Raw genomic sequence first — 26531 nt, 5'->3', positions numbered from 1 at the left:
GTTTAGCCCTCACAGAAGGGTTCACAGTACCCTTAACAAACTAGTTCCCAGGATTCTTTGGGGGGGGTGTGCTTGGGGGGTGTGTGTATGCAGCCCAAAAGCAAGGGCACTATAACAAAGTATCGATAAACCTTTGGCACAGGCAGTGGGAGTTCAAGCACTCCTGCACTGGAGCTGGAGGAGCCATGGGCCTGACTGTGCCATTGAATCAGGTCTTCATGCCTGCCTGCCACCTCTCTCATGCTGTCTGCCCTCTCTGGTTCAATAGACTAGATGGAAAACCACCCTAAGGGACAAGGGACTGTATATGTACTGCACTGTATGGACCCTAGAAAGATGCTGTCTTGATGTGCAGAACACTTTCTGGAAAAAAAGGTAAGGCCCAAACAGAGTCCTGTCTGAAACCTTAGAGAACTGTTCCACCCACTGTTGGCATGTGCACCTCCTCCCTCGAAGGTTACTCTCAAGGGAATGTGGCCCTTGGCTGAAAATGGTCCTCCCAGGTGCTGTTAACAAAATTGGTCATTTCTTCCTGTGACTGATACTTTTGCCAGGGGAAGGGTTACGTTGTGAGACCTCTGTCTGTTGATTGAAAACTGGCCCTGCATATTTTCATGATGGCAGGCTCATGAGTCACCTTCCAGGAAACAGCAGCAGCTCACACATCCATTGTCCTTTTAATCAATGCATTTCTTCTAGACAGATAAGAACTCAGTTAAGTGACAATCTTAAGGAATATCTTTCCTGCTTAATTGTCTTTATGAATTACCAACACACCAGGATCAAAGCTCTATGAATTAGCAAATCACCAGGATCCCATTGACCCAGTCCCAAATCAGTAAGCAATGCTAAACCCCAACATCCAAGCCTGATTGTCCAAGACACCCAAAGAAAATTTCCCCCTCAAAAACACATTTGAGAAGAGGCTTTCCCCAGGAAGGGAGTGCCACTCTGAGGGGAATGCTGTCTGTCACCTTTCATCTAAAGAAATGAGTATTCTCTTTTTTTTCTAAATGTCAACTTGCATCATTTACATAGATCATGGAATTCAGCTTTTCACATTACGGAATTTGGAGTGCTTCATTTCAGAATGTTTCTAAAGGTTAGAGAACCAAGAGACTTGGGCCAGTTGCCAGACCTTCCTTACGTGAGCTGAATCAGATGAGGAGGAGCTGAGGATCGAAAGGTCAGGTCACCCAAGCTCCCACATGAGTCTTGCAGTCCTGCTTTTTGTCCCTCCACCCACTGATTCCTCCACCTAAGGATCCCAGGATGCAGCCATCATCTCTAAATCTACTGCTAGCCATGCATTTCACATGGCCCCTATCCCTGCTCATCAGTGCAAGGCTTTAGTCAGTGCCACTTCCAGCTGTGTCCTTTACCCCGCCCTCCATCAGCGCATGAGCAGCAGTACTCTAGGCTCCATCTGTTTCATGTCTCTCTTGCAGACCTATTCTTCAGGTGCCCAGCCCTTATGCGGCCAAAACAGAAGCACCCATGCACAAGAGGGAGGTATTTGCAATCTCGGGGAGGGGGGTGACCCTGAGATGTGCAGAAAAACAAAAAATACTTTGGGGGAAAACTAAGGGGGACCTCCCCCCAAAAAGCCAGTCTAATAGTGCCTGAGTGTGCTCATTGGCAGTAGAATGCTGACTGATGGGGAAGGCTCCCTGTTGAGTAGGTTGTTGGATTTTATGGCTTTGGGGGACTTTCAAGCCTTTTGAGAGTTTGGGGCTCTGTTTCACCAAACTTTAGATTCCTCTGTAATAATTACATGTTTCCCAGTCTTGTAGCCTAAACAGTTAACATACCTTCTAGGTTCCTGCCTGAATATCCCCCCCTTTTCTCCTCTCCATCCTCCTTAATTGGCTATGCTCCCTTGCCAAGCCATTGGCAGGATTTTAATTTTTTTTCCCTAAGGGAGCCCAGATTGCGGTCTGTCATCTTGATTGACCCCTCCTTCCTCAGCTGTGGTCAGTATATCAGCTGTTTTCTGCAAGAAATGGCCTGGCGATCAAGTGGACCTGAAGCATCCCCTGAAGACAAAGGAAGAGAATAGCCACAGCTTGTCTGCCCATTGGACTTCTTCAGGAAACCCTCAGCATGATCTCTACCCACCAGAACATGACAACTGCTCCAGTGAGTCTTGCCCTTGTTCATCTGTCCTGAAGCAATTTTTCAAGGGAAGGCACTTTAGGGAAAAGGATCTGGTAGGGGGACCCAAGGCATTTGCTCTGATAGGGATTTAGAGTGGAGCCTCGTGGTGGAAGTTGATCCCCAACAGGCACCTCCGACTGGGCACTTTCATCAGAATCTGTCCTGTATGTATGTGAATAGCCAGCTAGACAGTTTCAGTCTGCTCGGGAGAGTAGAGGTTGGGTTAGGCAGAGCAAAGAGCAAGGGATTCTTTTGCTCTCCTGTTTGGTCCAGGACTGACACCTGGGAAAGTTTGTGGATTTTTTAAATGTCTGTGGGGCTAATGTAATAGAATATATGCTGTTCTGCCCATTACGCCTGAGGGTTAGATCTAAATTCTTAGGATGTGTTTTAGATGATGTATCGCACATGCCTCCCTTCTTCTATATCAGTCTTTGCTTAGCCAAGTCTCCAAGCATCAACAACTTCCTACGCACTTGTGGCTGGAAGTGGGGGGCATGGAGAGGGAGGCAAGTATCTGACTAAAAGCATTTCATTATTTGGATGTCTATTTGATGTTTGTAAACAGCTTTTTAAAACATTTGTCCATGATTTCATATTTTGAGTCACAATATTGGGTATCTGCTATGGATGGCCAGTGGCCAACACAAATTAAATACTGAATGGACAGCTAAAGTTGCTCTGCTTCGTATCATTATGAGGCTGATCGGATGCTCTTGCCTGCAGAACATCTGGTTCTTCCCTCAATCATCTATACAGGTGTTTCGTTTTACCTCTTTCAGGATAAGTGGCAATGGCTCTTTCATTGTTCTTGGGGGGGGGAGTGTGGGATGATTTCTTGAGACAAATGCTCAAGCATCGGCAGAGCAGTTCCGAGGTGATAAGACTAAAGGTGGTAGAATTCTGGACTGTACCACTTCAGACTGCAGGATATATCTGTCCATATTTTTGAATGCTCCTCCCATTCAAACAACAACAAGCTTTTTCACATGCTGTAAACTAGCATACCAGAAAGAGAGGTTTAGGATAACCCTTTCCCTGGTATGTTAATTTACTACATGTAGAGGATTTTTTAAAAAGTGGGACCTGCAACAAAATGTTGCAGTCTAATGTGTTTCTGTTCAGGGGTCCAGCCAGCCTGTCATGCCTCCCCCCTTTTTACATTCCATTCCCCTTCCCTGTTTCTTCATTTCGAACCCACATGCTCAGTCCTCATTGGGCTGTTTTGTGTGTGTGTGGGGAGACTCCTTTAGTTTCCCCCCCCCTAAAGTATTCCTGTATGTCTTCTGCAAACCTTTGGATTTCCCCAACCCTGCAGAGATCTTCCTCATAGGTATTGATGGTGCCATTTTGGCGACATAAGGATTGGAGAATGAGTTTGTTATTAGTACAGATGATGTGGGAGAGCAGCAGAGAGAGAGTTAAAAACATGACACCCCCACCTGCAGGCTGAAGTGGCTCAGTTTCAGAATTCTGCCACCTTCTACATCCCAACCAGTTTCAAAGTCTGAAATATGGCAAAGCACGGACTCTTTGTTTCTTGTAAGAAGGAACCCTTCCCTTGTCGGAATCTTTGTGCTGAGCTCGTAGTCAAACTTTTAGGCCGCTCTGCAGCCAGCGTAAGTAGGGTGGCACAGGCAGGGTGACGTTTCCCATCTGGCTTCCCAATGCTGAGCATTACTGCTGGTTACTGAGAGGGACAGGGAAGGGGGGGAGGTCTTGGGGAACTCTGTGGTGCAGGCATGGCAGCAGGAGTGCCAGATTGGCTCTGCACCTGCACCGCACGGAGCTTCCCACACCACACCCTCTCTCTCTTGGTAGCCAGCGGTGATGCTTGGTGTCGGGAAGCCAGGCATGCCCTGCTGCTCTACCTGCGCTGCCCCGCTGACCCCTAGTAGTGGAGTCTGATCCACTAGGGTGAATGGGGCACTGCCCTTCCAACTCCCACCAGCCCCAGCCAGCATGGCCAATGGTCAGGGATGATGGGTGCTGTCATCCAGCAACATCTGGAGGCCCAGAGGCTTCTCATCCCTATTTTACTCTAAGCCACCCTGAGTGCCCTTGATGGGTTAAAGGGCAGGGTATAAATTTGAGTGTGGTGTTGAGATTAGAGTGTTGGACTACTACCTGGGAGACTGGGTTCGAATCCTCACACAGCCATGAAGCTCACTGGGTGACCTTGGACCAGTAGCTGCCTCTCAGCCTCAGAGGGAGGCAATGGCAAACTCCCTCTGAATACTGCTTACCATGAAAACCCTGTTCATAGGGTTGCCATAAGTTGGGATCAACTTGAAGGCAGTCCATTTTCCATAGGTTTGAGCATAAATGCAAACAAAAGCTTTATGCTGGGCATGCTTCCATTTTATTTATTTTATGAAAGCAGTATGCATGGTGGATCTTCCCCGACATTGAGAAACCAGTTGCGACATTGTACAAATACCAGGTTAAAGACCTGGTTAAAGAGAGACCCAAGGAAGTACAACTGTTGGGCTTAATAATAACCTTCTTCTCTTGTGTTCACTGTGGCTTCCTTCCTTCCTTTCTCTGTGATTAATGCCTTCCTGCTTTCCCCTCTAACTTGCCCCACCCCATTTGTACACATCATGGGATCACTACAACCCTGTGCAGCAGGTAGGTGAGGCTGGTAGGTTAGACTGAGAAGTAACGGCTGGCACCATGTGGCCCATGGAGCTTCATCGCTGAGTAGGGCTTTGGACCTGGGTCTGTCTGAAGCTGGGTGGTCGAGCACCTGTTTTGTATGCAAAAGGTCTCTGATTTGATCTCTGGCATCTAGGAGGGCTGGGAAAGACTCCTGGCTGAAACACAGGAACCCAGGTTGCTGCCAGTCAACCTAGGCAATACTGAGCCAGGAGGACCAGTAGTCTGACTCGGTATAAGGTGCCTCTGCTATACTGACTGTCGAATCCACCCTGGGCAGCTGCTTAGAGGAAAGGAACTTGCCATGCAATGAATGGCACTGCAAATCATCTTCCTTTCAGCATGTGGCTCAGCCTGTTCACTTGAGCCATCCGATCTTTGTTGCCCTAAAGGATTCCTTGCTTGCAGCCATCTAAATTCCTTCTTCCTTTTCCCCCCTGGCATTTATAATCTAGATGGCACAGTTTGATCTCTCCTGGATTAATAAAAAGGAGGATGCTTTAGGACAGAAAGTCAGATTAGGTGTCCTGCTGTGGGCGCCTTTGAGTTCCATACCCCAGTGCTAGTACAAGATTTAGCACTTCATCAGGCCTGGGCCCGAGAGCACCACCCTCCTCTGCTGGCCAAGTCACTAAAAAAAGGAGGGGCTTTCTCAGCTAGGGTGGCTGAAAAGAGCAATCACAACGCACATCAGGGTAGCAACTAGGGATGGAAGGATCTATCAGTTCTGCTTCTCTCCGTTTCTTATTTTTCTAGTCTTATATGCAATTCTCCACATTTTCTGCAGGAATTTGCAATTTTTTTAAAAATAATCCTCATGAAAAGTCTTCAGCATTTTAGTGTAAATTTCTCTTTATAATTTTTGTACGCAGTTTTGACTCAGGTACACAATGTTGCGAGCAATTTCTCCTAATATAATGCATTTTTGTAAACATTGGTTGATTGGAGAACTGCATCGTTAAATTCACAGAAGTGCAAATTTTGAAGGATGGCTCCATTTCAAAGTCGTATTGCTTCAGAAAATACAAATTTGGTCAATTCGGCTTTAAAAGTGAATTGAATTTCTCTCCCATCCTAAGTAATAGCGGAAAAGAAGGAGAATCAGCCCAGGTCATATGGCACAGACTCCATGAAACTGTGCCCATGCAATGGCCAGAAGTGACCAATGTGGGCCCATGACATCACTGGCTTGTGTTTCTATTAATTGGTCAGTTCCCGAATTCTTAATTCCTCCTTCTTGTGGTGCTATCATAAATGATGACTCCCTAACCATGAGCATCTATCCACCAATATGTGCTTAAGTCCTGTTTCCCATTAGTTGTCTCTGAGCACGTGCAGAGTGTTTTCACTACTGAGTTTCTGTGCCCAGAACAGTAGAAGCATTTGCATCTGTCTAGAGATGCCACTCCTTCACACTAACAGTTGTGGCATGTGGTGTGTGGGTGTGGGTGGAGGCAGGCTGCTTCACCAGGCTGCTATTAAATCTCTCTCTTGCACACACAACCTGGATCTACCCTTGCCCAGTTGTTTAATCCTATACAGCAGTGGTGGGGAATCTGGCACACACACCCCAGCTGCTGTTAGGTTCCAACTCCCATCAGCCCCGCCCAGCATCAGGAATGATGGGAGATGTAGTCTAAGAACAACTGAATGGCCACAGGTTCCTTGTCCCTGCTATAGTGAGACCAGCTAGCTCTACTATTCTGGTGTAGGATTCACCAATACAAGGGTAAGGCCAGGAGCATCATCCGTTACGGGAAAAGCTCTTTCCTTGGTTCTAGAAGAATGTTCTCTTTTCCTTCTAGGACTGAAGACCGAATTGCACAGGGTGTGGAGGGGTTGAATGTGGGAAGTTTTAAATGCCACCCACAAACTGTCAGAGGTGACACCAATTAGTGTATGAACCAATCATTGCTCTCAAGGGGGCTGTGAGGCTGCTCCTGCAGTGTGAGGAGCCAGATGATGGATTCCGAGTCCAAAGGTTTCAGGAGCGAAGATGTGCCATGGGGTGGACTATGAACCCATTCTGCTGGGCTCTCATCCAAGCTGCTTGGGCGTCTCTCTGAAGTGATCTCTTAATTAAGATTGAAAATAACCAGCAAGGGAAAAGAATAGAAATGTTGCCAGGCAATTAGTTTAAAAGCCCCATGGGCATATGGATCAATAAGAGAGCTAGTCTCTCTCAGCTTTTTTGTAAATTATTTTTATTAGCGCCTCCTGGCTTCTATAGAAGCAGCAAAGTCATAATAAAGAAATAAATGACCCCCCCTTCTGAATCCTATCCCAGGCTGAGGCACATCTAAGTCTTTCTGAAAAAGATCAGGGTGTCTTAGGCTATAGGGCAGTGGTTCCCAACCTGGGGGCCAGGATCCCCAGGGGGGCCGCGAAGTAAACCAGAGGGGGCCATGAACAGTAAAGAAATAAATTATTTATTTATTTTTTTTAAAGAAGTCTTCACTCCCTCAACACTGTCTGCTTCCCACTGGCGCTGCAGATGACACCTCCCCCTTGCTCCAAACGAGAGGGGAGGCCTTTTGCTGAAGCGCCAGAGCGTCTTTCAGGTGCACTAAGGGCAGGCATCTGCCTGTAAAATACATGGCAGATGCCAAAGGAGGCTGAGGGTGGAGCTACCAGGACGAAGAGGGGATTACTATCACTGATTCCCGTCTCCTTGCACTGCCGCTACTGACAGTGCCCTTACTTAGAATGAGAGGAGAGGGCTTCTTGTGAAGGAAAAAGAAGCAAGCCTGGAAAGAAAGGCTGCTTTCCTCCTTCCTTCCTGGCAGCCAGCCTGCCTCCCTAGGGGGAGGGGGTCACAATTTTTTTTCAGCTTATAAAGGGGGTCCCGTGCTCATAAAGGTTGGGAACCACTGAGCTATAGGGGATTTACTTCCGAGAAGGGATGGAGGAGAAATTTGTTTCAGTTCTCATTTAAAGCTAAATCTATGGGATGTGTACTTTCCGAAACGATACAAGAACCAAAGCACAACCATCCTTCGAAATTCACACTTATCTGAATTTTGCAATGCAGTTCTCCAACCAATGTTTACCAAAATGCATATATTAGTGAAAGTAACATCCAAAAAGCATTATGTTAGGAGAAAGTGCTTAAAAATTTGTACATTAGTCAAAGCTTGATGCAAAAATGTGTTTATTAGGAGAAATTTGCACAAAAATGCTGAAGAATTTTCATGAGGATTTTTTAAAAATTGCAAATAGCTGCAGAAATATGGAGAACGGAATTTAAGAGTGGAAAAAATAGAAACGGAGAGAACTGAAATGGACAGATCCTTCCATCCTTACTTTTGATTAGCACATATAGGATTGTGTTGTTAAAGGAGTGCAGCCACCTCTGCTTGCCCAATGCTGGCCTGAAGCAGCTTAGTGGCAGAGCACATGTTTTTCAGTCTGGAGGTCCCAAATTTAATCCCAGCATCTCTGTAGGGCTGCAAAAGACTCCCCTCTGAATCCGTGGTGAGCTGCTGCCAATCAGAGTGGTAGGCACTACTGAGGTACACGGATCAATGGCCTCGTGAGGTATAAGCCCGTTTCCTAATTCCTACATATGTAACCCCCTCTGGAGGGTAGGGGCAGCATTTCAACTCTCGGTGGAGTTCAACCACATCTGAAGGGCCACACATTCTCTCTCCCCTGCTCTATATCAGAAAAGTGAAACCATGTTGAAATCATTTGTAGAGAAATGATCTGCTTCCAATCAAAGTAATTCAATTTACACCCCTTAGGAATCTGGTCCTTTTGACACCATTGGAGGACACCAGGCTAGTTTATTCCAGGGGTAGCCAACATGCTGCCCTCCAGAAGTTCCTGGGCTTCGATTCTCTAGCTCTGACCCAATCTGCACTATATATTTAAAGCAGTAATGTACCATTTAAAGCAATTATGGCTTCTCCCCAAAAATCCTGAGAACTATATTTATTTATTTATTGTATTTATATACAGCCCCATTGCCGAAGCTCTCTGGGCGGTTTACAATAACTAAAAACATTAAAAACAAATATACAAATTTAAAAACACATCTTTTAAAAACAATTTAAAACACATGCTAAAATGCCTGGGAGAAGAGGAAAGTCTTGAGCTGGCGCCAAAAAGATAACAGTGTTGGCACCAGGCGCACCTAATCAAGGAGATCATTCCATAATTTGGGGGCCACCACTGAGAAGGCCCTCTCCCTTGTTGCCAGACTCCCAGCTTCCCTCGGAGAAGGCACCCGGAGGAGGGCCTTGGATGTTGAGCGTAGTGTACAGGTGGGTTCGTGTCGGAAGAGGCGTTTCATCAGGTATTGTGGTCCCAAGCCGTGTAAGGCTTTATAGGTTAAAACCAGCACCTTGAATCGAGCTCGGAAACATACAGGCAGCCAATGCAAGTGGGCCAGAATCGGTTTTATATGTTCGAACCATCTGGTCCCTATTACCAATCTGGTCGCTGCATTTTGCACAAGCTGCAGTTTCCGCACCATCTTCAAAGGCAGCCCCACGTAGAGCGCATTGCAGTAATCTAGCTTGAAGGTTACCAGAGCATGGACAACTGAAGCCAGGTTATCCCTGTCCAGATAGGGATGTAGTTGGGCCACCAACCGAAGATGGTAGAAAGCACTCTGTGCCACCGAGGCTACCTGAGCCTCAAGTGACAGAGATGGTTCTAGGAGAACCCCCAAGCTACAAACCTGCTTCTTCAAGGGGAGTGCAACCCCATCCAGGACAGGTTGGACATCCACCATCCGGTGAGAAGAACCAACCACTAGCAGCATCTCAGTCTTGTCTGGATTGAGCCTCAGTTTATTAGCCCTCATCCAGTCCATTGTCGCAGCCAGGCACCGGTTCAGCACATTGACAGCCTCACCTGAAGAAGATGAAAAGGAGAAATAGAGCTGCGTGTCATCAGCATACTGATGGTAGCACACTCCAAAGCTCCAGATGACCACACCCAACGGTTTCATGTAGATGTTGAACAGCATGGGGGACAGAACTGACCCCTGTGGAACCCCATACTGGAGAGTCCAGGGTGCCGAGCAATGCTCTCCAAGCACCACCTTCTGCAGCCGACCCGCCAAGTAGGAGCAGAACCACTGCCATGCAATCCCTCCCACTCCCAACTCAGCCAGTCTTCCCAGAAGGATACCATGGTCGATGGCATTGAAAGCCACTGAGAGATCAAGGAGAATCAACAGAGTCACACTCCCCCTGTCTCTCTCCCAACAGAGGTCATCATACAGGACGACCAAGGCTGTTTCCGTGCCAACACCAGGCCTGAAACCCGACTGAAATGGATCCAGTAGTTTGAAATGTAGTTTGTTAAGGGTGCTGAGAACAGTTAGGAGACCCCTGTTCCACTCACAGAGCTACAGTTCCCAGAGTGGTTTAACTATCAATCCCTCGGAACTCTAGGAATTGTAGCCCTGGGATGGGAATAGGGGTCTCCTCTCAGCAGCTTACCAAACAACAGTTCCCAGGATCCTTTGGGGAAAACCATGACTGCTTAAAGTGGTATAATGCTGCTTTAAATGAATAGTCCAGATGAGGCCTCTCATCAGCCTCAATGGTCAAGGATGCTGGAATTTGTGCTCTAACAAGATCTAACATGTTGGCTACCCCTGGTTTACGCTATGTTGGTATTGCAACCTATGGTTTATGGAGCAGTTACAATCTTATAATTCACGGGGTGGGGGAACAGACTCCCTGCCATTTGGGTTATTATTAGACTCCCTCCTAATTGTTACACTTGGACCAAGCAAGCCAGTGTGTACTAACCAAGGGACTTCTTTCTCCATCCTCACTCAGAACATGGGCATCACCAGCTCCCCGCCTCACAACTGGAAGGGAATTGGGATTGCGATGCTGCTGGTGGCGATGTTGACATCAGTGATCATTGTGGCCATCCTGATGCTCACTCCAGGTGATGTCAGCAGAGACAGGTGCTTTGATTGATGGTAGCTGTTTCTGGCCCTCTGGTGGGTAAAAAGGATAATCAGGTGGTGATTATGGTTTTGGCTTTTAAAAGTGAGAAGCATTTTAAATCTGCCATCAGCCCCCTCTGATTGTATTCTGAATAAATTGGTGCAATGCAAACAGATAAAGGTACATTGAATACTTTGCATAATATGCCATTTTTCACAATAATGGATGTTGGTGTAGAAGTCCAAAACTTTCTTGAGTATGCCCTTTGGAAGCCAATAGTTAAAGAGAATAAGATGTACACAAAAGCCAGAACTAGAACTTTTTTGTCCCTTCTTGGTGAGACCAGCTTGTCTCCACTTTCCTTCTTCAAAGATGAATGTCCCTGCCTCCACGTGGCCACAGATCTTCTTGCTGATTTGCCTCCCTCACCCCACTTTTCTGGTGGGCTGTCTCAAGGTTGCCAGTTATATTATAAGCTCTGCTCCTACAGTTGTTCGACTAAGCTGCAATCCTGTTCCCACTTACCATAGAGTACACCCCATTGAACTTCATGGGTCTTCTAAGTGGGCAATGTATACGATTGCACTGTAAATCCAGTCATACATTGCCTTACTTTAAAAACAAACAAACACATCTAATAGTTTGTGTTGAAGATGAAAATAAAGCTGAACATTTGCTCTGAGAAGAGGGTGCTTCATGGCCTGGCCCATCGGCACCCCTCACAACCCCTTCTGCTTCACATGGGCAGACCTTGTTCCCCTGAGCTCAGTCCTCAGGAAAAGGTGTGTGTGCACAGCAGTGACAGCATGATCAGTGTGCTTTTCCCAAGTGGAATGGCTCCTGTTTTTATGTTCACAATAGGCCACTTCAGATGTTCTCCGCATGTATATTAAATTTGTGAGAAAGAGGAAGCAGGGCTGTACCCACTGGTGGTGGCTCCAGCCCTTGACTTTCTCTGATACAACAGATGGGGCATACATAGTTATTTGCCCCTTTGACAAGGAAGGCACTGGCTTGTGCAGCTGTGGCAAGCTGAGCAGGCCTTGGCAAGCCAGGGAGGACTAGCCTCAGAGGGAGGCAATGGTAAACCCCCTCTGAATACTGCTTACCATGAAAACCCTGTTCATAGGGTAGCCATAAGTCGGGATCGACTTGAAGGCAGACCATTTCCATTTCCATTTTCAGTCCTTTGGCTATATGTGCAAAAGCAGTAAACACTCTTGCGGCACCATCCTGCTTCCCCTCCTTCTCTATGTGTTTAATATAATATGCATGGAGAAGGCCTGAAAGGACCTCTAGATCAGTCGTTGGGAACCTCTGGCCCTCCAGTTGTTGTGGGACTCCCAACTCCCATCATCCCCAGCAGCACAGCCAATGGTCATGGATGATAGGCGTTGCAGTCCAGCAACATCTGGAGGGCTGTAGGTTTCCTGTCCCTGCCCTAGATTGACTACAATAGGCATACAATGGGGGGAAGTGGGGGTAGGGTGCACACTCCTAGCTAGCTGTTAGATCTTGTCCTTCTGTGTTTAGAAGACCCCCCATTGGGCTTCCGCACTCCATTGACTCTTGCTGACCTGGAGAATGATGAACTCCAAACCCACCAACCCCAGCTACGTTGGGCGACAGGTGAGTTTCTTTGTTTGTTTGCCTCTGATGTGAGCCAGAATGCAGAAGTGTCACTGGAAAGTTGTTATTAGAGCCAGTTTGTTTGGGAATAAAGGCTGCCAGATGTAATGCTTTCTGTACAAGGGGTTTTCAAAGTTTACACCTCATGGGGAACCAAAGTCTTCTGTGAACCAACAGCGCGGACTAGGAAATGCTCAAAACTATCCTGAATAGTAGCTGAATATTGCAGGGGGCATTCAGTCATATAAGCAAACATGGTAATATGGGAAGGGCCACAGCTCTTCATCTCCAGATAGGCTAGAAAAAGACTCCTGTCTAAAACCCTGGGGAGCCTTTGCAGTCAGCGTACACCAGTGGGGAATTTGTGGACCCCCAGATGTCGTTGAACTCCAACTCCTGACACCCTCTGTCAGCATGGTCAATGGTCAGGGAAGGTGGGTTGCAGCCCATAAACATCTGGAAGACCATCAGTTCCCCATCCTTGACGTAGACAATACTGAGCTAGATGCACCAGAGGTCTGACTTAGGCTGCATGCACACCATACAGTTACACTTTTTAAAAGCATATTGAAAATGCATTATTTTCCCCAAAGAATCCTGGGAATTGTAGTTCATTAAGGGTGTTGGGGATTATAGCTGTGTGAGGTATAAACTATGTTTCCCGGGATTCTTTGAACGTTCTTTAAATTTATAAGGAAGCTTCCTAATAATGAAAGCTTGCACTCCCTTACTGATCTTCTTGTTGGGGTTTTATTTTATTTGTATTTATTTACTTATATTTGTCTTGCCTTTGTTCCATCATGGAGCCCAAGGTGGCATACACATGGTTCCCAGCTGGTCAGTCACCCATCCAGGCGCTGATCAGACCCAGACCTGTTTAACCTCAGCATGGTGGTAGCCTCATGTGCTTTCAGAGTGTAACAATCAACATGGTACATTTTTGGTTATGTAAATAGCAGCTGCAGGGCAGCCTGGGGACCCTGAGACTGGGTGGGGAGGGGAAGTTTTTCTCTCCCTGTCCCTGCTATAGACCTGACAAAAATCTCCCATCTGAAGCTGCTATTTGTATTTCAAGGGAAGTGTCTGTTGGTGTCATCAATGAGAGTTTCCCCTGAAATGCAAATAGCACCTTCAGGGAAGAGATTTTTGTTGGGAATGTGGTGGGGAGAGTAAAAGTTAAATTTATGGGCTCGGTTGCTATTTACATATCCCCTAAAGTGCACATTAATTGCATTCATGAATGAATGTCACTTCTAGTTTACGGGGAAGGACCAGACCCCAGTGATAGAGTATCTACCTTACATACAGAGGTTCCTAAATTCAACCCCTGGCATCTCCAGGTCGGGCTGGGAGAGACTCTTGCCTGAAACCCTGGAGAGCCACTGCCAGTCAGTGTAGACAATACTGAGCTAGATGGACCACTGGTCTGATTCAGTAGAAGGCAGTGTCTTATGTTCTTGTGTCCTCATCAGACACCACAGCAACTCTTCTTTTTAAATGTTTGATCTGGCTGTTCTAATCCTGGATTGAACATCCAGCTGGGAGAAGGAGCTGGAACCTAGTAGATAAAGCAGAGGTGAAGGACAGGATTAAGGAGGGCTTCTTGAAAGGAAAGGTTTGTTGAACTAGAGTTGGTCTGGGCAGCAAACCTCCTTGCTTCTTTACTTTCTTACATATACACCGTACATTTAAAGCACTTGTATACCACTTTAACAGTCATGGCCTTTCCCCAAAGGATCTTGGGAACTGTAGTATGTTAAGGGTGCTGAGCTCACAGAGCTACAGTTCCTACCACCCTTAACAAGTTGCAGATCCCAGGATTCATCATGACTGTTAAAGTGGTATAAGAGTGATTTAAAAGTATGGAGTGGATGTGACCTTATTGTCCGCAGGCAGTTTCCTTTCCTTCTCCACCCTTCTGTTTCCCACCCAACTTCTGCATATTTATTATTTATTGCATTTGTTAGTTGTTTTATGAAACCACAGAAGTCTCAAAGTGTAAAATGAGCATACCGTAAGTGACAAACATCAGCGGGGGGAAAAATCCAGTGGTGCAGACGAGGCAAATGTGTGCACTCCTCTTGCTTTCCTGTCTTTGTGCAGATGATGAGTTGGTGGCACTAAGCAACACGGGGACCATGATGAAGTGGCGCATGCGCCAAAAGAACGGCACCCTCTTGGTGGAGGACAGAGACCTGGTGAGAGCGGCGGGTAGCAGTCCATTGCTCATCACAGGAGCTTAGAAGTCACGAAGTCCCATTGGAGCCAAATATCAGAGCTGCCTGTATCTCTGAAAATTTGCATGCAGAGAATCCTTACCTAGATTGGAGTGTGAAATGAACCGAGCTCTCTTTATTATTACCGTTTCTCCCAAAAGAAAGGAAGGGGGTTTTCAGAGCTGAGCTGCAGGCAGTCATCAAGTGGGAGCCCAGGCCAGCTCCAAGGCAGAGCCCTCCCTGGCACTCCCCCATCTGGAGTAAGATTCAACTGCCAGTTTGTTCAGAGTCTGTACATGGAAGGGGTGGGGTGCCATTTTGTCCTTTGCCCTGGCCCTGAGAGCCTTGTGTTCTAACCCTGGCTTCCTCTGACAGGGGTGACAATTGGGGTTGGGAACATCTAGGCCTAGGAACAGTAACTGGGCAGTTGCTGTTGGGATGGAAGGAGCAGCGACAGGCCTGCAGTCCCAGAAACCATGGAGGTGAGAGATGAAACGTCTGAAGAACCCTGGACTAGAAGTGAGGCGCGGGGTGTGAGCAACATCAGTCTGTCAGTGGGGAAGATCCCTGCTTGAAACCCTGGAGAACTGCTGCCTGTCAGTTTAGACCACAGCTGTGGAACCTGTGGCCCTCGATATGTTGTTGGACTCCATCTCCCATCAGCCCCAGCCCGCATGGCCTATGGTCAAGGATAATGGAAGCTGGAGTCCAGCAATACCTAGAGGACCACAGGTTCCCTGTTCTTGGTGTAGACAATATTGAGCTGGATGGATCGATTGACTGATTCAGTATAAGGCAGCTTCCTCTGTTGCACACCAGACCAGACTACCAGTCTTCAGCCTACTTGCTCCCTGCTCAAGTTCCTTAACTGTTCTTGGGCTCTGGGCACTTGACAGCCTGCGATACCAAAACACTTAAGCATAGATGGATGCAGTTGTCCCATCTTATAGCAACAACCCTATCCTTAATTCATTCCCTCTCTTGCTCTCTCTCCTTGTCCTTCCATAGAATTTCTTGAAAGCATCCCGGTTCCAAGTGTCTCCAGATTTGCAGTTCCTGCTTCTGGCTTGTGACGTACAACAGGTGAGGACTCAACCTCCTTCTAGGCCAGTTAATTCCTCCACACAATGAGTAACAAAAAACCTCTGAGGTGCTGGAATCAATCCCCCACCCTGCTTTGAGAAAGGCTCATGATTTATCACCAATGGAAGCTCAAAGGGGCCAGTTGGGGCTGAAATTGGCTGTCTGTCCCTGTTCCTGTTTTGGAGAATTATGAACCATACAAATGTGCAAAAGTGCAGAGTCACTGTCGCAGGGCCGTTCTTCATGCCAGCTGTGAAGAATTAATATTGCTTCTCCAGCCATTCCTGCTAATATACTACAAGTTTCTAATGGGCCTATAGTTTAGCTCAGGGGTTAGGAAGCTCTGGCCCACAGGCCTAATTAGGCCCCCCAAGTCTCCCTATTTGGCCTGTGAGGCCATTGTGGCCAAGCCATGCCCACCTGCCCTACGCCTGATGTTATACATGAGCCAAAGGGCTGTGTGAGCAACGTCAGTCTGTCAGCGACTAGAGACAACCAGAAAGAAAGATAAGAGGGGCTGAGCCTAAAACCACATTGAATGGTGTCTGCCTCCAGGAGTTGTGAGAATGGGAAGGTGAAGCCAGACTTGCTGGAAGCCAGCCAACTACTAAGTGTGAAATGACAAGCAAGGGGAAGCTACAAAGCCACAAACTTCCATATCTAATGCATATTAATATTTTGCGCAGTGCTTTGCAAAGCCCAGCAATCAGCTGATTGTCAGGGGCTTGCGTCGACTCTAGCTCAATTCCTTTCTTCATCCAGTCTCATGGCAATTTAACGCTTGGTACAGTGATAGATGGGCCAGCATCAGGAAGAGCCAGCTCTGGTGTGAACCCTGCCTCTCCTTGGATCGCCATTCCACAAATATCATCCAAGTGACCACACATCTAATTCAGCATCAAAGCCTTGGAAGGGATTGAAAAGTGGAGACCAAACCTATCTAGCTTGGCTAAGGGAATGCAAAGAGGCAGAATCTGGTAGAGTTAAATGGAAAGAATCCCTTTGGCTACAAGGGTTGTTAGAGCCAGGGAGTGTGTCAGGTTTCACTGAGCTACTCCAAATTGGAGTTGATTGACTCCAAATCAATCCTATCCACCCTTTCTCCCCAAACCGTGTCTGATTGCAGTGCAAGCCAGTGCCATCCACCGTGGGTAGTACTAGTACTCACTCACCAAGCACCATGTCCATGCAATCACTGGTCTGGAGTGTTTGCACCTTGTGCTGGGCCAGAGGGACAGACTGGGAATCCTTTTGGTGTACCGCCCACCTTGCTGCCCAATGGCTTCCCTAACTGAGCTGACGGAAGTGGTCTCGAAGGTACTGTTGAGATCCCCCAGACTATTAGTACTGGGAGATCTCAACGTTCATGCTGAGGCTACTTTGTCTGGGGCAGCTCAGGACTTCATGGCCGCCATGACAACCATGGGGCTGTCTCAATATGTTAGTGGCCCAACACATACATCGGGGCATACTCTTGACCTGGTCTTTGCTACCGGACATGGGGATAGTGATCTGGATGTGGGGAGTTTTACATCTCTCCCGTTGTCATTGACAGATCATTGCTTGCTGAAGTTTAGACTTTCAGTAGCCTTTTCCCTCTGCAAGGGTGGGGGACCTATTAAATTGGTCCGCCCCCGGAGACTAATGAATTCTGAAGGTTTTCAAAAGGCTCTGGGGGTTTTTCCGGCTGATAAGACTGGCGCTCCTGTCGAAGCTCTGGCCGATCTGTGGAATACGGAGATGACCCGGGCTGTTGACACGATCGCTCCTGCGCGCCCTCTCCTATGTAGAGCTCATACAGCTCCTTGGTATACTCCGGAGCTGAGAGCGATGAAACAAGACAGGAGGCGGCTTGAGCGGAGATGGAGACGAACTCCCGACGAATGCAATTATGAGCTGGTTCGTGCTTCTACTAAGCTCTATGTAGGAGCGGTGAGGGCGGCAAAAAAACAACATTTCACCGCCACTATTCAGTCATCTCTCTCACGCCCACGGGAGCTTTGTAAAGTGGTTCGTGGCCTACTCCATCCAGGCCTACAAGATACGGCAGATACATTGGTAGCTCGATGTAATAAATTTGCTGAACACTTCCAGCATAAGATCTCATGCATTCGCCGGGACTTAGACTCCTATTTAATAGCAATTAATCCTACTGAGGTGACTGAGCACAGTCTTGTCATGTTTTGTTGGATGAGTTTCAGTTGGTTCAGTTTGAGGACGTGGACAAGGTGCTTGGACAGGTTTGTGCGACCACTTCGGTACTGGATCCTTGCCCCTCTTGGCTAATTAAAACTAGCAAGGAAGGAACAGTTGGCTGGGCCAAGGAAGTGATTAATACCTCTTTACGAGAGGGAGTGGTCCCTGGCTGTCTGAAAGAGGCGGCAGTGAGACCACTCCTGAAAAAACCTTCCTTGGACCCAGAGGATTTCAGCAGCTACAGACCAGTAGCCAATGTTCCGTTCCTGGGCAAGATCCTGGAACGTGTGGTTGCTGACCAGCTCCAGGCGCTATTGGATGAAACCGATTATCTAGATCCATTTCAATCGGGGTTCAGGCCTGGTTTTGGCACTGAGATGGCCTTGGTCGCCCTGTTTGATGACCTATGTCGGGAGAGAGACAGAGGGAGTGTAACTCTGTTGATTCTCCTTGACCTCTCAGCGGCTTTTGATACCATCGACCATGGTATCCTTCTGGAGAGGCTTGTGGAGTTGGGAGTTGGAGGCACTGCTTGGCAGTGGTTCCGCTCCTACTTAGCAGGTCGTCTCCAGAAGATAGTGCTTGGGGAACATTGCTCGACACCGTGGGTTCTCCAATGTGGGGTCCCGCAGGGTTCGGTTCTGTCTCCCATGCTTTTTAACATTTATATGAAGCCGCTGGAGGCGGTCATCAGGAGTTTTGGAGTGCGTTGTCATCAGTATGCTGATGACACGCAGCTCTACTTCTCCTTTACATCTTCTTCAGGTGAGGCAGTCGACGTGCTGAACCATTGCCTGGCCGCAACAATGGACTGGATGAGAACTAACAAACTGAGACTCAATCCTGACAAGACTGAGATGCTGTTGGTGGATGGTTTCTCTGATCGGATGGTGGATATATACCCTGTCCTGGATGGGGTTACACTCCCCCTAAAGGAACAGGTGCGTAGTCTGGGAGTCATCTTAGACTCTTCCCTCACACTTGAGGCTCATATAGCCTCGGTGGCCCGGAATGCGTTCTACCAACTTCGGTTGGTAGCCCAGCTACGTCCCTATCTGAGTAAGGAGGACCTCACATCAGTGGTACATGCTATGGTAACCTCGCGTCTGGACTACTGCAATGCGCTTTATGTAGGGCTACCTTTGAAGATGATTCGGAAGCTACAGCTAGTGCAAAATGCGGCGGCCAGACTGCTAACAAGAACTAAGCGGTCTGAGCATATAACACCTGTGCTAGCCTGTTTGCACTGGCTACCAATATGCTTCCGGGCCAGATTCAAAGTGTTGGTACTTACCTATAAAGCCTTATACGGCGCGGGACCACGATATCTGTCGAAACGCCTCTCCCGATATGAACCGGCCCGTACACTACGGTCTACTACGAAGGCCCTCCTCCGGGTTCCGACTCATAGGGAAGCCCGGAAAGTGGTGACAAGATCTAGGGCCTTCTCAGTGGTGGCCCCCGAACTATGGAATGGTCTCCCCGAGGAGGTGTGCCTGGCGCCGACACTATCATCTTTTCGGCACCAGGTTAAAACCTTTCTCTTCTCTGAGGCATTTTAATTCCTGTTAATTCTAAATTATTATATTTTGATTTTAGACTGTACAGTTTTTTGTACAGTTTTGTATTGTGATATACTGTATTGTGTTATTTTTATTGTATTTTTAATGTTCACTGCCCAGAGAGCTGTTGCTAGTCGGGTGGTATGTAAGCTTAATTAAATAAATAAATAGTGGACACAGCCACAGAAAAAAGGGGAAATTGGTGTCCCAGTGTCTTCTCCACAGCACACTAATGTCAACTTTCTCTTCTTGTTGCTCTGTAGGTTTTCCGCTACTCTTTCACAGCTCGCTACCTGATCTATAACTTGGCCACCAGGTAAGAGTTAACACTGATGGAAACCACATCATAGAACAATTTTCTTCAAACAAAAATAAAGAGATTTTTGTTTTGTTTTTGTTTATTTTATTGTTATTTGTTTATTTGCAGTTAATAACATCAACTCTCTTAAAAGAGGTTCCCAACCTTTTTGGGCCTGGGACACTAAGAAACTGGCACACAAAATACCCATTTCACAGAAGAAAAACTGGTGACCACAGGCAAAACACCTGCTGTCCCCCCCAAAAAACCCATTACAACACAGATAAAGAAGCAGGCTGCACCCCTAAAAAAAGCAGGTAACCCTCCCAACCAACAAAAAAAGCCCCCACCCCAAAAGCCTCTGTTTAAAAATTGGGAGTGATAGGAGGTCTTACCTGGTGTCAACGGCATGTCTGAGGGCACTATGGTGCCAATGGGCACCACATTGGGGACCCTTGTACGACACAGAGGAACTACATGCATGCACTGATGAATAGGCCAACAAGTGTGAGATGTATCATTTCTTCTTAGGTATGCCTACCTTTGTGCCTGTACCCTTAACCATGTCAGCCCAATTTTATACAGTGTTGATGACCAGCCTCTTCAGCTTATTGCAAGCTAGATGTGGGCATATACCGCCATCTGCTTATTTTATGTTCTAGCATGCCATTACGAACAAAGCCTGATTTAGATTACAATTTCCCCCCTCCCCGAGGATTGTACCCAGGGAAAGATTAGCAGTAAATGATGTGATACTCAGGTACTCCCTGATATTCCTCTCAGTCTGTCATCCCCCACTCCTCCCCCTCCCCCACACACAGTGGTGTCATCACAGATGGACTTTGGGGCAGAAATCCAGGGCTCCACGCCACACAATGTGCGGAGGGTTCCCCAAATGCAACAGGGTTCGCTTTTCATACTTTGAAGTGAGTGAATTAATACACATTACCACCTAAAGAGCTCTTCCACCCTACCTCCAGTAGGACCATTAAATCTAGAGTGGTTGGAGGCCAGCATCATATGGAAGAAGGAGAATTAATGGACAGACCCAAGGGGCTTACATTGCAGATGAAATGGAAGTATGGATGAGCCCTGAGGGCAGACAAATAAAAACAAAACTATTACAGTCCTGGAGGGAAGATATCATCCAAACATAGGTTAGGGTTGTTGTGGTATGCCAAAAGCTGGATCTAGTGTGTCACAGGCCACAGCACATACACTTTTCCTGTGGCTGCCTGGTCCAAACCAATTAGCTTTTGGTCTCTCTTTCTCTCACACACATACACATACAGGCATGTGGCCCCCAGAAGGCTTCCTACAAGGGAATGTGGCCCTCTGGATGAAAAAGATTTCCCGTTCCTCTCCTAAACTGAACTTCCTATACACAAAACCTTTGCCTTATTATCCTACTGTTGTGGATAGGCTGAACAGCTTCCCCCATATATATACACACATTCTTCCTTCTGTGACACCCTCTACATTTTTTTCAAACTGTCGCTAATAAAATGTGGTGGTCCTGGTGATTATATGATATTTTATTAGTGCTGCCAGTTAAAAGAACATTTAAACAAAGAGATTAAAAACAAAACAAAACACCCTACTCTGTCAATATATCTTCCCTCCCTTCCTCTAGGCTAACAGCCAGGTTGCCCATTACAAAATCTCTCCATGTGTAGGAATGAATATGAAATCCATTAGTAGATTACAGTGCTCAGTAACCACACACTTAGGATTTTTCACTCAGTGAACACAGAGCTAAGATCCAGTGCATATGTGGAAAACTAAACTGCATGATAAGTTATCACATGTTACAATCCTACACTCAGATTTCACATTAATTCTTACCCGGAAATTCTTACTGTGTTGCAATCTTCACATTTGTGAAATATACTCCTAGACATACACAGGCTCCTTCAGCCCTTCCTCATTGTTTGTCCTCTGCATCTTTGATTAAATAAGGCTGTGCCATACCGTATACTGATTGTTCAGTACCCCATATCGGCTCCAGTTTGTTGTGCCTAGTTCAGCCTTTCCCAACCAGTGTGCCACCAGATGTTGTTGGACCACAACTCCCATCAGCCTCAGCCAGCACTGCCAATGGTCAGGAAAGATGGGAATTGTGATCCAACAACATCTGGTGGTCCACTAGTTGGGAAAGGCTGGCCTAGTTCCATGGTTCCAGCACAACATTGCTCTAACATACCACTAACTGGGGCTATTACTGCAACAGTACAGATAAATACCCATTAAAAAAAAACAGTAGAGCTCATTATCATAAGGGCATAAGAAGAGCCCTGAAGGATCAGACCAAAGCCCCACCTAGTCCAGCATCTTGCCCTCATAGCGGCTAACCAGTTGGCTCTGGGAAGCCCACAAACAGGAGTAGCAGGACACTCCCCCCTTGTGATTCCCAGCAGCTGGTATTCAAAGGCATACTGCCTCCAAAAGTGGAGAAAAAACATAGCCATCGTGGCTAGTAGCCATTGATAGCCTTATCTTCCATGTTGTTGTAGCAGTAAACAGGGCTGTGGGTCCTTTGTTTCTCCATCACAATCCAATATCAGCTGAAAGTACACTTTTACGCTTACAAGAAGGGAAGCATTGGCAACCTGCAAGGGGGGGGAGCTCTGGAGACCCCCGTTGGGAGAAAATGAAGGGGATGGCTGTGGTGACCCCTGTTGGGGGAGGGTGAAAGGGAAGGACTCTGGTGACCTGTGGGGTGAAGGGGACAGCTCTGGTGACCTGTGGGGAGATAGCAGAGCTTTGGTGAAGGTAGACAGGGGAGACAAGCAAAGCCATCAGGGGTGGCAGTCCCGTGTGTGTGTGTGTGTGTGTGTGTGTGTGTGTGTGAGAGAGAGAGAGAGAGAGAGAGAGAGAGAGAGAGAGAGAGAGAGTGAGAGTGTGTGTGTGTGTGTGACAGTGTGTGTGAGAGTGTGTGAGAGAGTGTGTGTGAGAGAGAGAGAGAGAGAGAGAGAGAGGGGAGGCGAGCAAAGCCCGCAGGGGTGGCAGTCCCGTGTGTGTATATACATACACACACACGGGTGTACATATAAATCCCTAATTAGATTGAAAATCTTCCTTGCATTCTTACAGGGCTGAGGAAACTGTGGCCCTCCTGATGACCGTGGCCATTGGCCATGCTGGCTGGGGCTGATGGGTGGTGGAGTCCAAGAACAGCTGGAGGACAAGAGTTTCCCCATCCCTGCTTTATTAAAAAGTCAAATCAAAATTCTCAACAAAGATAAGCTGGTAGTTGCAACTATAAATTATGTACATTTTTATATGATTGATTATTTTGCAAAATTCTCTTCTAACCATAGAGAAGGTCAAAGAGATTCATCCCTTGCTTAGCCACCCTCAAATACACATAGTCTTGATAACGGTGGGCTAGACATTAGCATTAGAGGGCTGATTACACTTGTTCAGCCTGCTGTGCTTCCCAAACAATTCTGCTGCAGGGAAGGGATCTAATGTTTTCTCTTCTAGGGAGACCAGCAACCTAGACGTGCCCAAAGCAGATGGCATGCCTCTGCAGTATGCAGCCTGGGGAGCCCAGGTTAACCAGCTGGTAGGTGCCTATTCCATTTATTTATGTGTTGATTAATTCAGGGCCAGCCCTACCATTAGGCAGAGTGAGGCTGCCATCTCAAGTGGCTGATGCTGGGAGCATCCTCCTTTCTCCAACCACCCCCATACGCCGCCTGAACCAGTGCCATCAGAGTTGGCGATACTTACTTGAGGCTGGCCTCGGTTTTCTTGCCTACAGTGTCTCACAGACAGTACCATTGGAAAAGGCAGCAACAGGCAGAGAAGCAACCAGCTCAGGCCACCACACACTCCAGGAGGCATTCTATGTGTGTACGTGTTGCACTGTTCACACGGTACTGGCAGAGCTGTGTGTGCGACACGTGGTCTGCCTTGCCCTCCTAAGCGAGCTTGCTGCCCTCAAATGCTGTCCCGTTGCTAGTATTGAAGTGAGATCCAAGTGCCAGTCTGGTTGTGTTATGGGTGCTGCTGGTGGTGGTGGTGCTCTCTGGTCTACCAAATTAATTCGTTAGTTGAAAAGCAAGTTATTGACCACACATTTGTTTTAATCAGTGGCAGGTGTAGTTTAAGCTACCAGAAACACAGCCTTGGTGGTGATGGAGGGGAGGAACGGATTAGCATGTCTGCTGATGAAGGACAGTCTGACATTTTCAGATTGTCTCTGTTTCCTTCCCACCTCCATCCCTGGCAAGGTTGACGCAACGGTAGTTTTCTCATTGTAGATGCAATTTTATATGCAGCAACAACAACCCAGAGCTGTGATTTGGTTTCCCTGCTTAGCAGGCAGTTGAAGCTGGGCTGTGGTTTTGATTTCCATCCTTGGCAGTTTGTCAGAGCTCTTCGTGAAAAGGGTGGCACCAACAACAGTCAGTCCCTGAGGAGGACAGACCCAGAGAGGACATCTCTAGCAGCTGTGGCAGGAAAAGCCTGCATTTTGCCTGTGAAGCTGCTCTTTGTCTCCCCTCTCAGTTAGGGTTAGTCCTCTGAAAGCTGCTGCAGTCAGCAGTGGTGCCATCAGGGCATGACCAGGGCAAATGACCAGGGCGCCACTGACCACAAGTGGTGGTGGGAAACATAGCTAGTCCGGCTTATCACATTTTGAAGTAAATGAGCTAATAGTTATATATTTATTACTTTATGTATTATTATATTTATAGCCCACCTTTCTTCCAAAGAGCTCAAAATGGTGTGCATGGTTCTTCTTCCCTGCACCATTTTATCCTCACAACAACCCTGTGAAGTAGGTTAGGCTGAGAGATGGTGACTGGCCAAAATCACCCCAGTGAACTTCATGGCTGAGTAGAGATTTGAACCCTGGTCTCCCAGGCCCTAGTCCAATACTTTAGTTACTTTGGCACCATAATTACTATCTGAAGAGGGAGGCCCCCTTTTGACCATTTAATCTAGAATCTAAAATTGCCTAATTGCGTCGCTGGTGATTGTATTATCATTGGGGGAAATTAGCAGTTCCAGATGAGCTGATCCATTCATCTTACCAACTTCTTCCATTCCCAGGTGTTCATCCTGGATAATGACATTTATTATCAGCCTGGAGTCTCCAGCCGGGCCAAGCGTATCACCTCAACCGGACGTCAAGCAGTTGTGTACAATGGGATTGCTGATTGGCTATATGAAGGTGAAGAAAGTTGAACAGGGCGGGGCCCTAAGAATGTTGCCACGAGTCCTGGGGCAGTATTTATTTATTTATTTATTAGATTTATATCCCGCCCTTACTTCCAGTAGGAGGATGGCAGGGCGGTCAGCAGCAACTGCAGTAGCCTTCTAAGGGATGACATCATCTCACCCACCCCCTTTGTGGTACAGAAATACACAGTGAAATGCTCTTACACCTGTGATTTAAACAGTCTTACTTCAGTCCCTCTCAATCCCCCTTTGAATTGATGCAGTGGTTATCAATGCACATTTAGGAGCAATCAATACTTTCTCCAGGCTTTAAAGAACTCAGCAACACATCAACCTAGGCTTAGTTCAGTTTAATTAAAGTTAAATTCACTAATAGGCAAGAAACCTTGCGGTTTAAGAATGTACCTATAGCCCACAGATATTTCTATCAAACCTTAAAAAACTGGGCAGCTATAGTGAATGCACCAGGAGAGCAGGAGACCTGACCTCCTTTCTGAGATATGAGATATTGTACTGCCCTACAAATTGGTCAAAATGCAAACACAATTTGCAGGGGCGTCACTACCGGGGTGCGGAGGGTGCAGCCCGCACCTGGGTGTCACCATGAGGGGGGTGACACCCAGAGCTGCCCTGCCATGCACTGTTGCCTGGCAAGGCTGCTCCAACTCCTCCTCGGAGGTGGGTGGGTGGGCGAGACCGGGAGCAGCGTTGGCGGGGCGAGGGAGGCGTGCTGGTGTTCCCAGGCCTTCTCTGGCTGGGTGCCCCTCCGGCACGCACCGGAGGTCCGCAGCCCCCCGCACTCTCGCTAGTGACGCCGCTGACAATTTGGGTTGGTTTTTCACAGTCGAATCCACTTGCTGTGTAACTTGGAAGAATTTGGTAACATGTGCCTCTGAGCATATGGTGAGTGGTGGCAATACCTGCCATCTCCAAAGATATGTTATGTTATGTTATGTTATGTTATGTTATGTTATGTTATGTTATGTTATGTTATGTTATGTTAATGTTAATGTTTATTTGTACCCCGCATTTCGGCCAAAAGGCCCTCAAGGCGGCTTACAGAAAAAGTAAACACAAATATAAAAATACATCCACAAGGCAATACATCAATAAAGCAATACATCAATAAGCAACACATTGTACAAACAATTAAATTAAATAGCAAATAACATTATATTAAGAAACAAAAATATCCAGGAAAGGCATTCTGTCTCGCCTGAACTTACACCTATTTCAAGGGGCGGTACACCAAATGAGCAAATTTGATCACATGTCTTAACGTCTAAAAGCTGTTTGGCCCTCACTTTCACAGATAGAGAATTATATCTTTGTATGTTTGTTGGGGTTCTTACTTCGCTTTTTTCCTGTGTTACTAATGTTTCTACAGAGAATCTAAACTAGAAAATTTAGTGTCAAATTTATTTTTATTAATTTCAACACCTTTTTATTGGTTAATGTCATATGATTGTGAAGACAGTCTTTGTATTTCAAATTGGAGGTTATGTTCTATTTCTATTTTGAGTGCATCAACAGTTGAATCTGAAACTGCAGTTTGATGTAAAATCAGACTGATTGCAATATGTTGCTACTTCAGCAATGACCTTAGCTGTTAGAAAAAAGAAGATGC

General features: G+C 46.9%; 1 protein-coding gene across 1 annotated transcript in view; it reads left to right on the top strand.

Annotated features, from left to right (window-relative positions):
• The first annotated feature begins 2058 nt into the window (after positions 1-2058).
• LOC133382083 (inactive dipeptidyl peptidase 10-like) overlaps positions 2059-26531 on the top strand; it is a 58132-nt gene continuing 33659 nt past the window's right edge. Inside the window, exons 1-8 of the mRNA XM_061621739.1 lie at positions 2059-2139; positions 10614-10728; positions 12264-12359; positions 14463-14557; positions 15584-15658; positions 19680-19732; positions 23201-23282; positions 24776-24896. Of these exons, the coding sequence (XP_061477723.1) occupies positions 2104-2139; positions 10614-10728; positions 12264-12359; positions 14463-14557; positions 15584-15658; positions 19680-19732; positions 23201-23282; positions 24776-24896 (673 nt within the window). The 5' untranslated portion in view covers positions 2059-2103. The remainder of the gene's footprint in view (positions 2140-10613; positions 10729-12263; positions 12360-14462; positions 14558-15583; positions 15659-19679; positions 19733-23200; positions 23283-24775; positions 24897-26531) is intronic.

Source organism: Rhineura floridana, chromosome 3 (genome assembly GCF_030035675.1).
Source record: "Rhineura floridana isolate rRhiFlo1 chromosome 3, rRhiFlo1.hap2, whole genome shotgun sequence".
Taxonomy (NCBI): Eukaryota; Metazoa; Chordata; class Lepidosauria; order Squamata; family Rhineuridae; genus Rhineura; species Rhineura floridana.
This window is presented reverse-complemented; position numbering and strand designations above follow the sequence as displayed.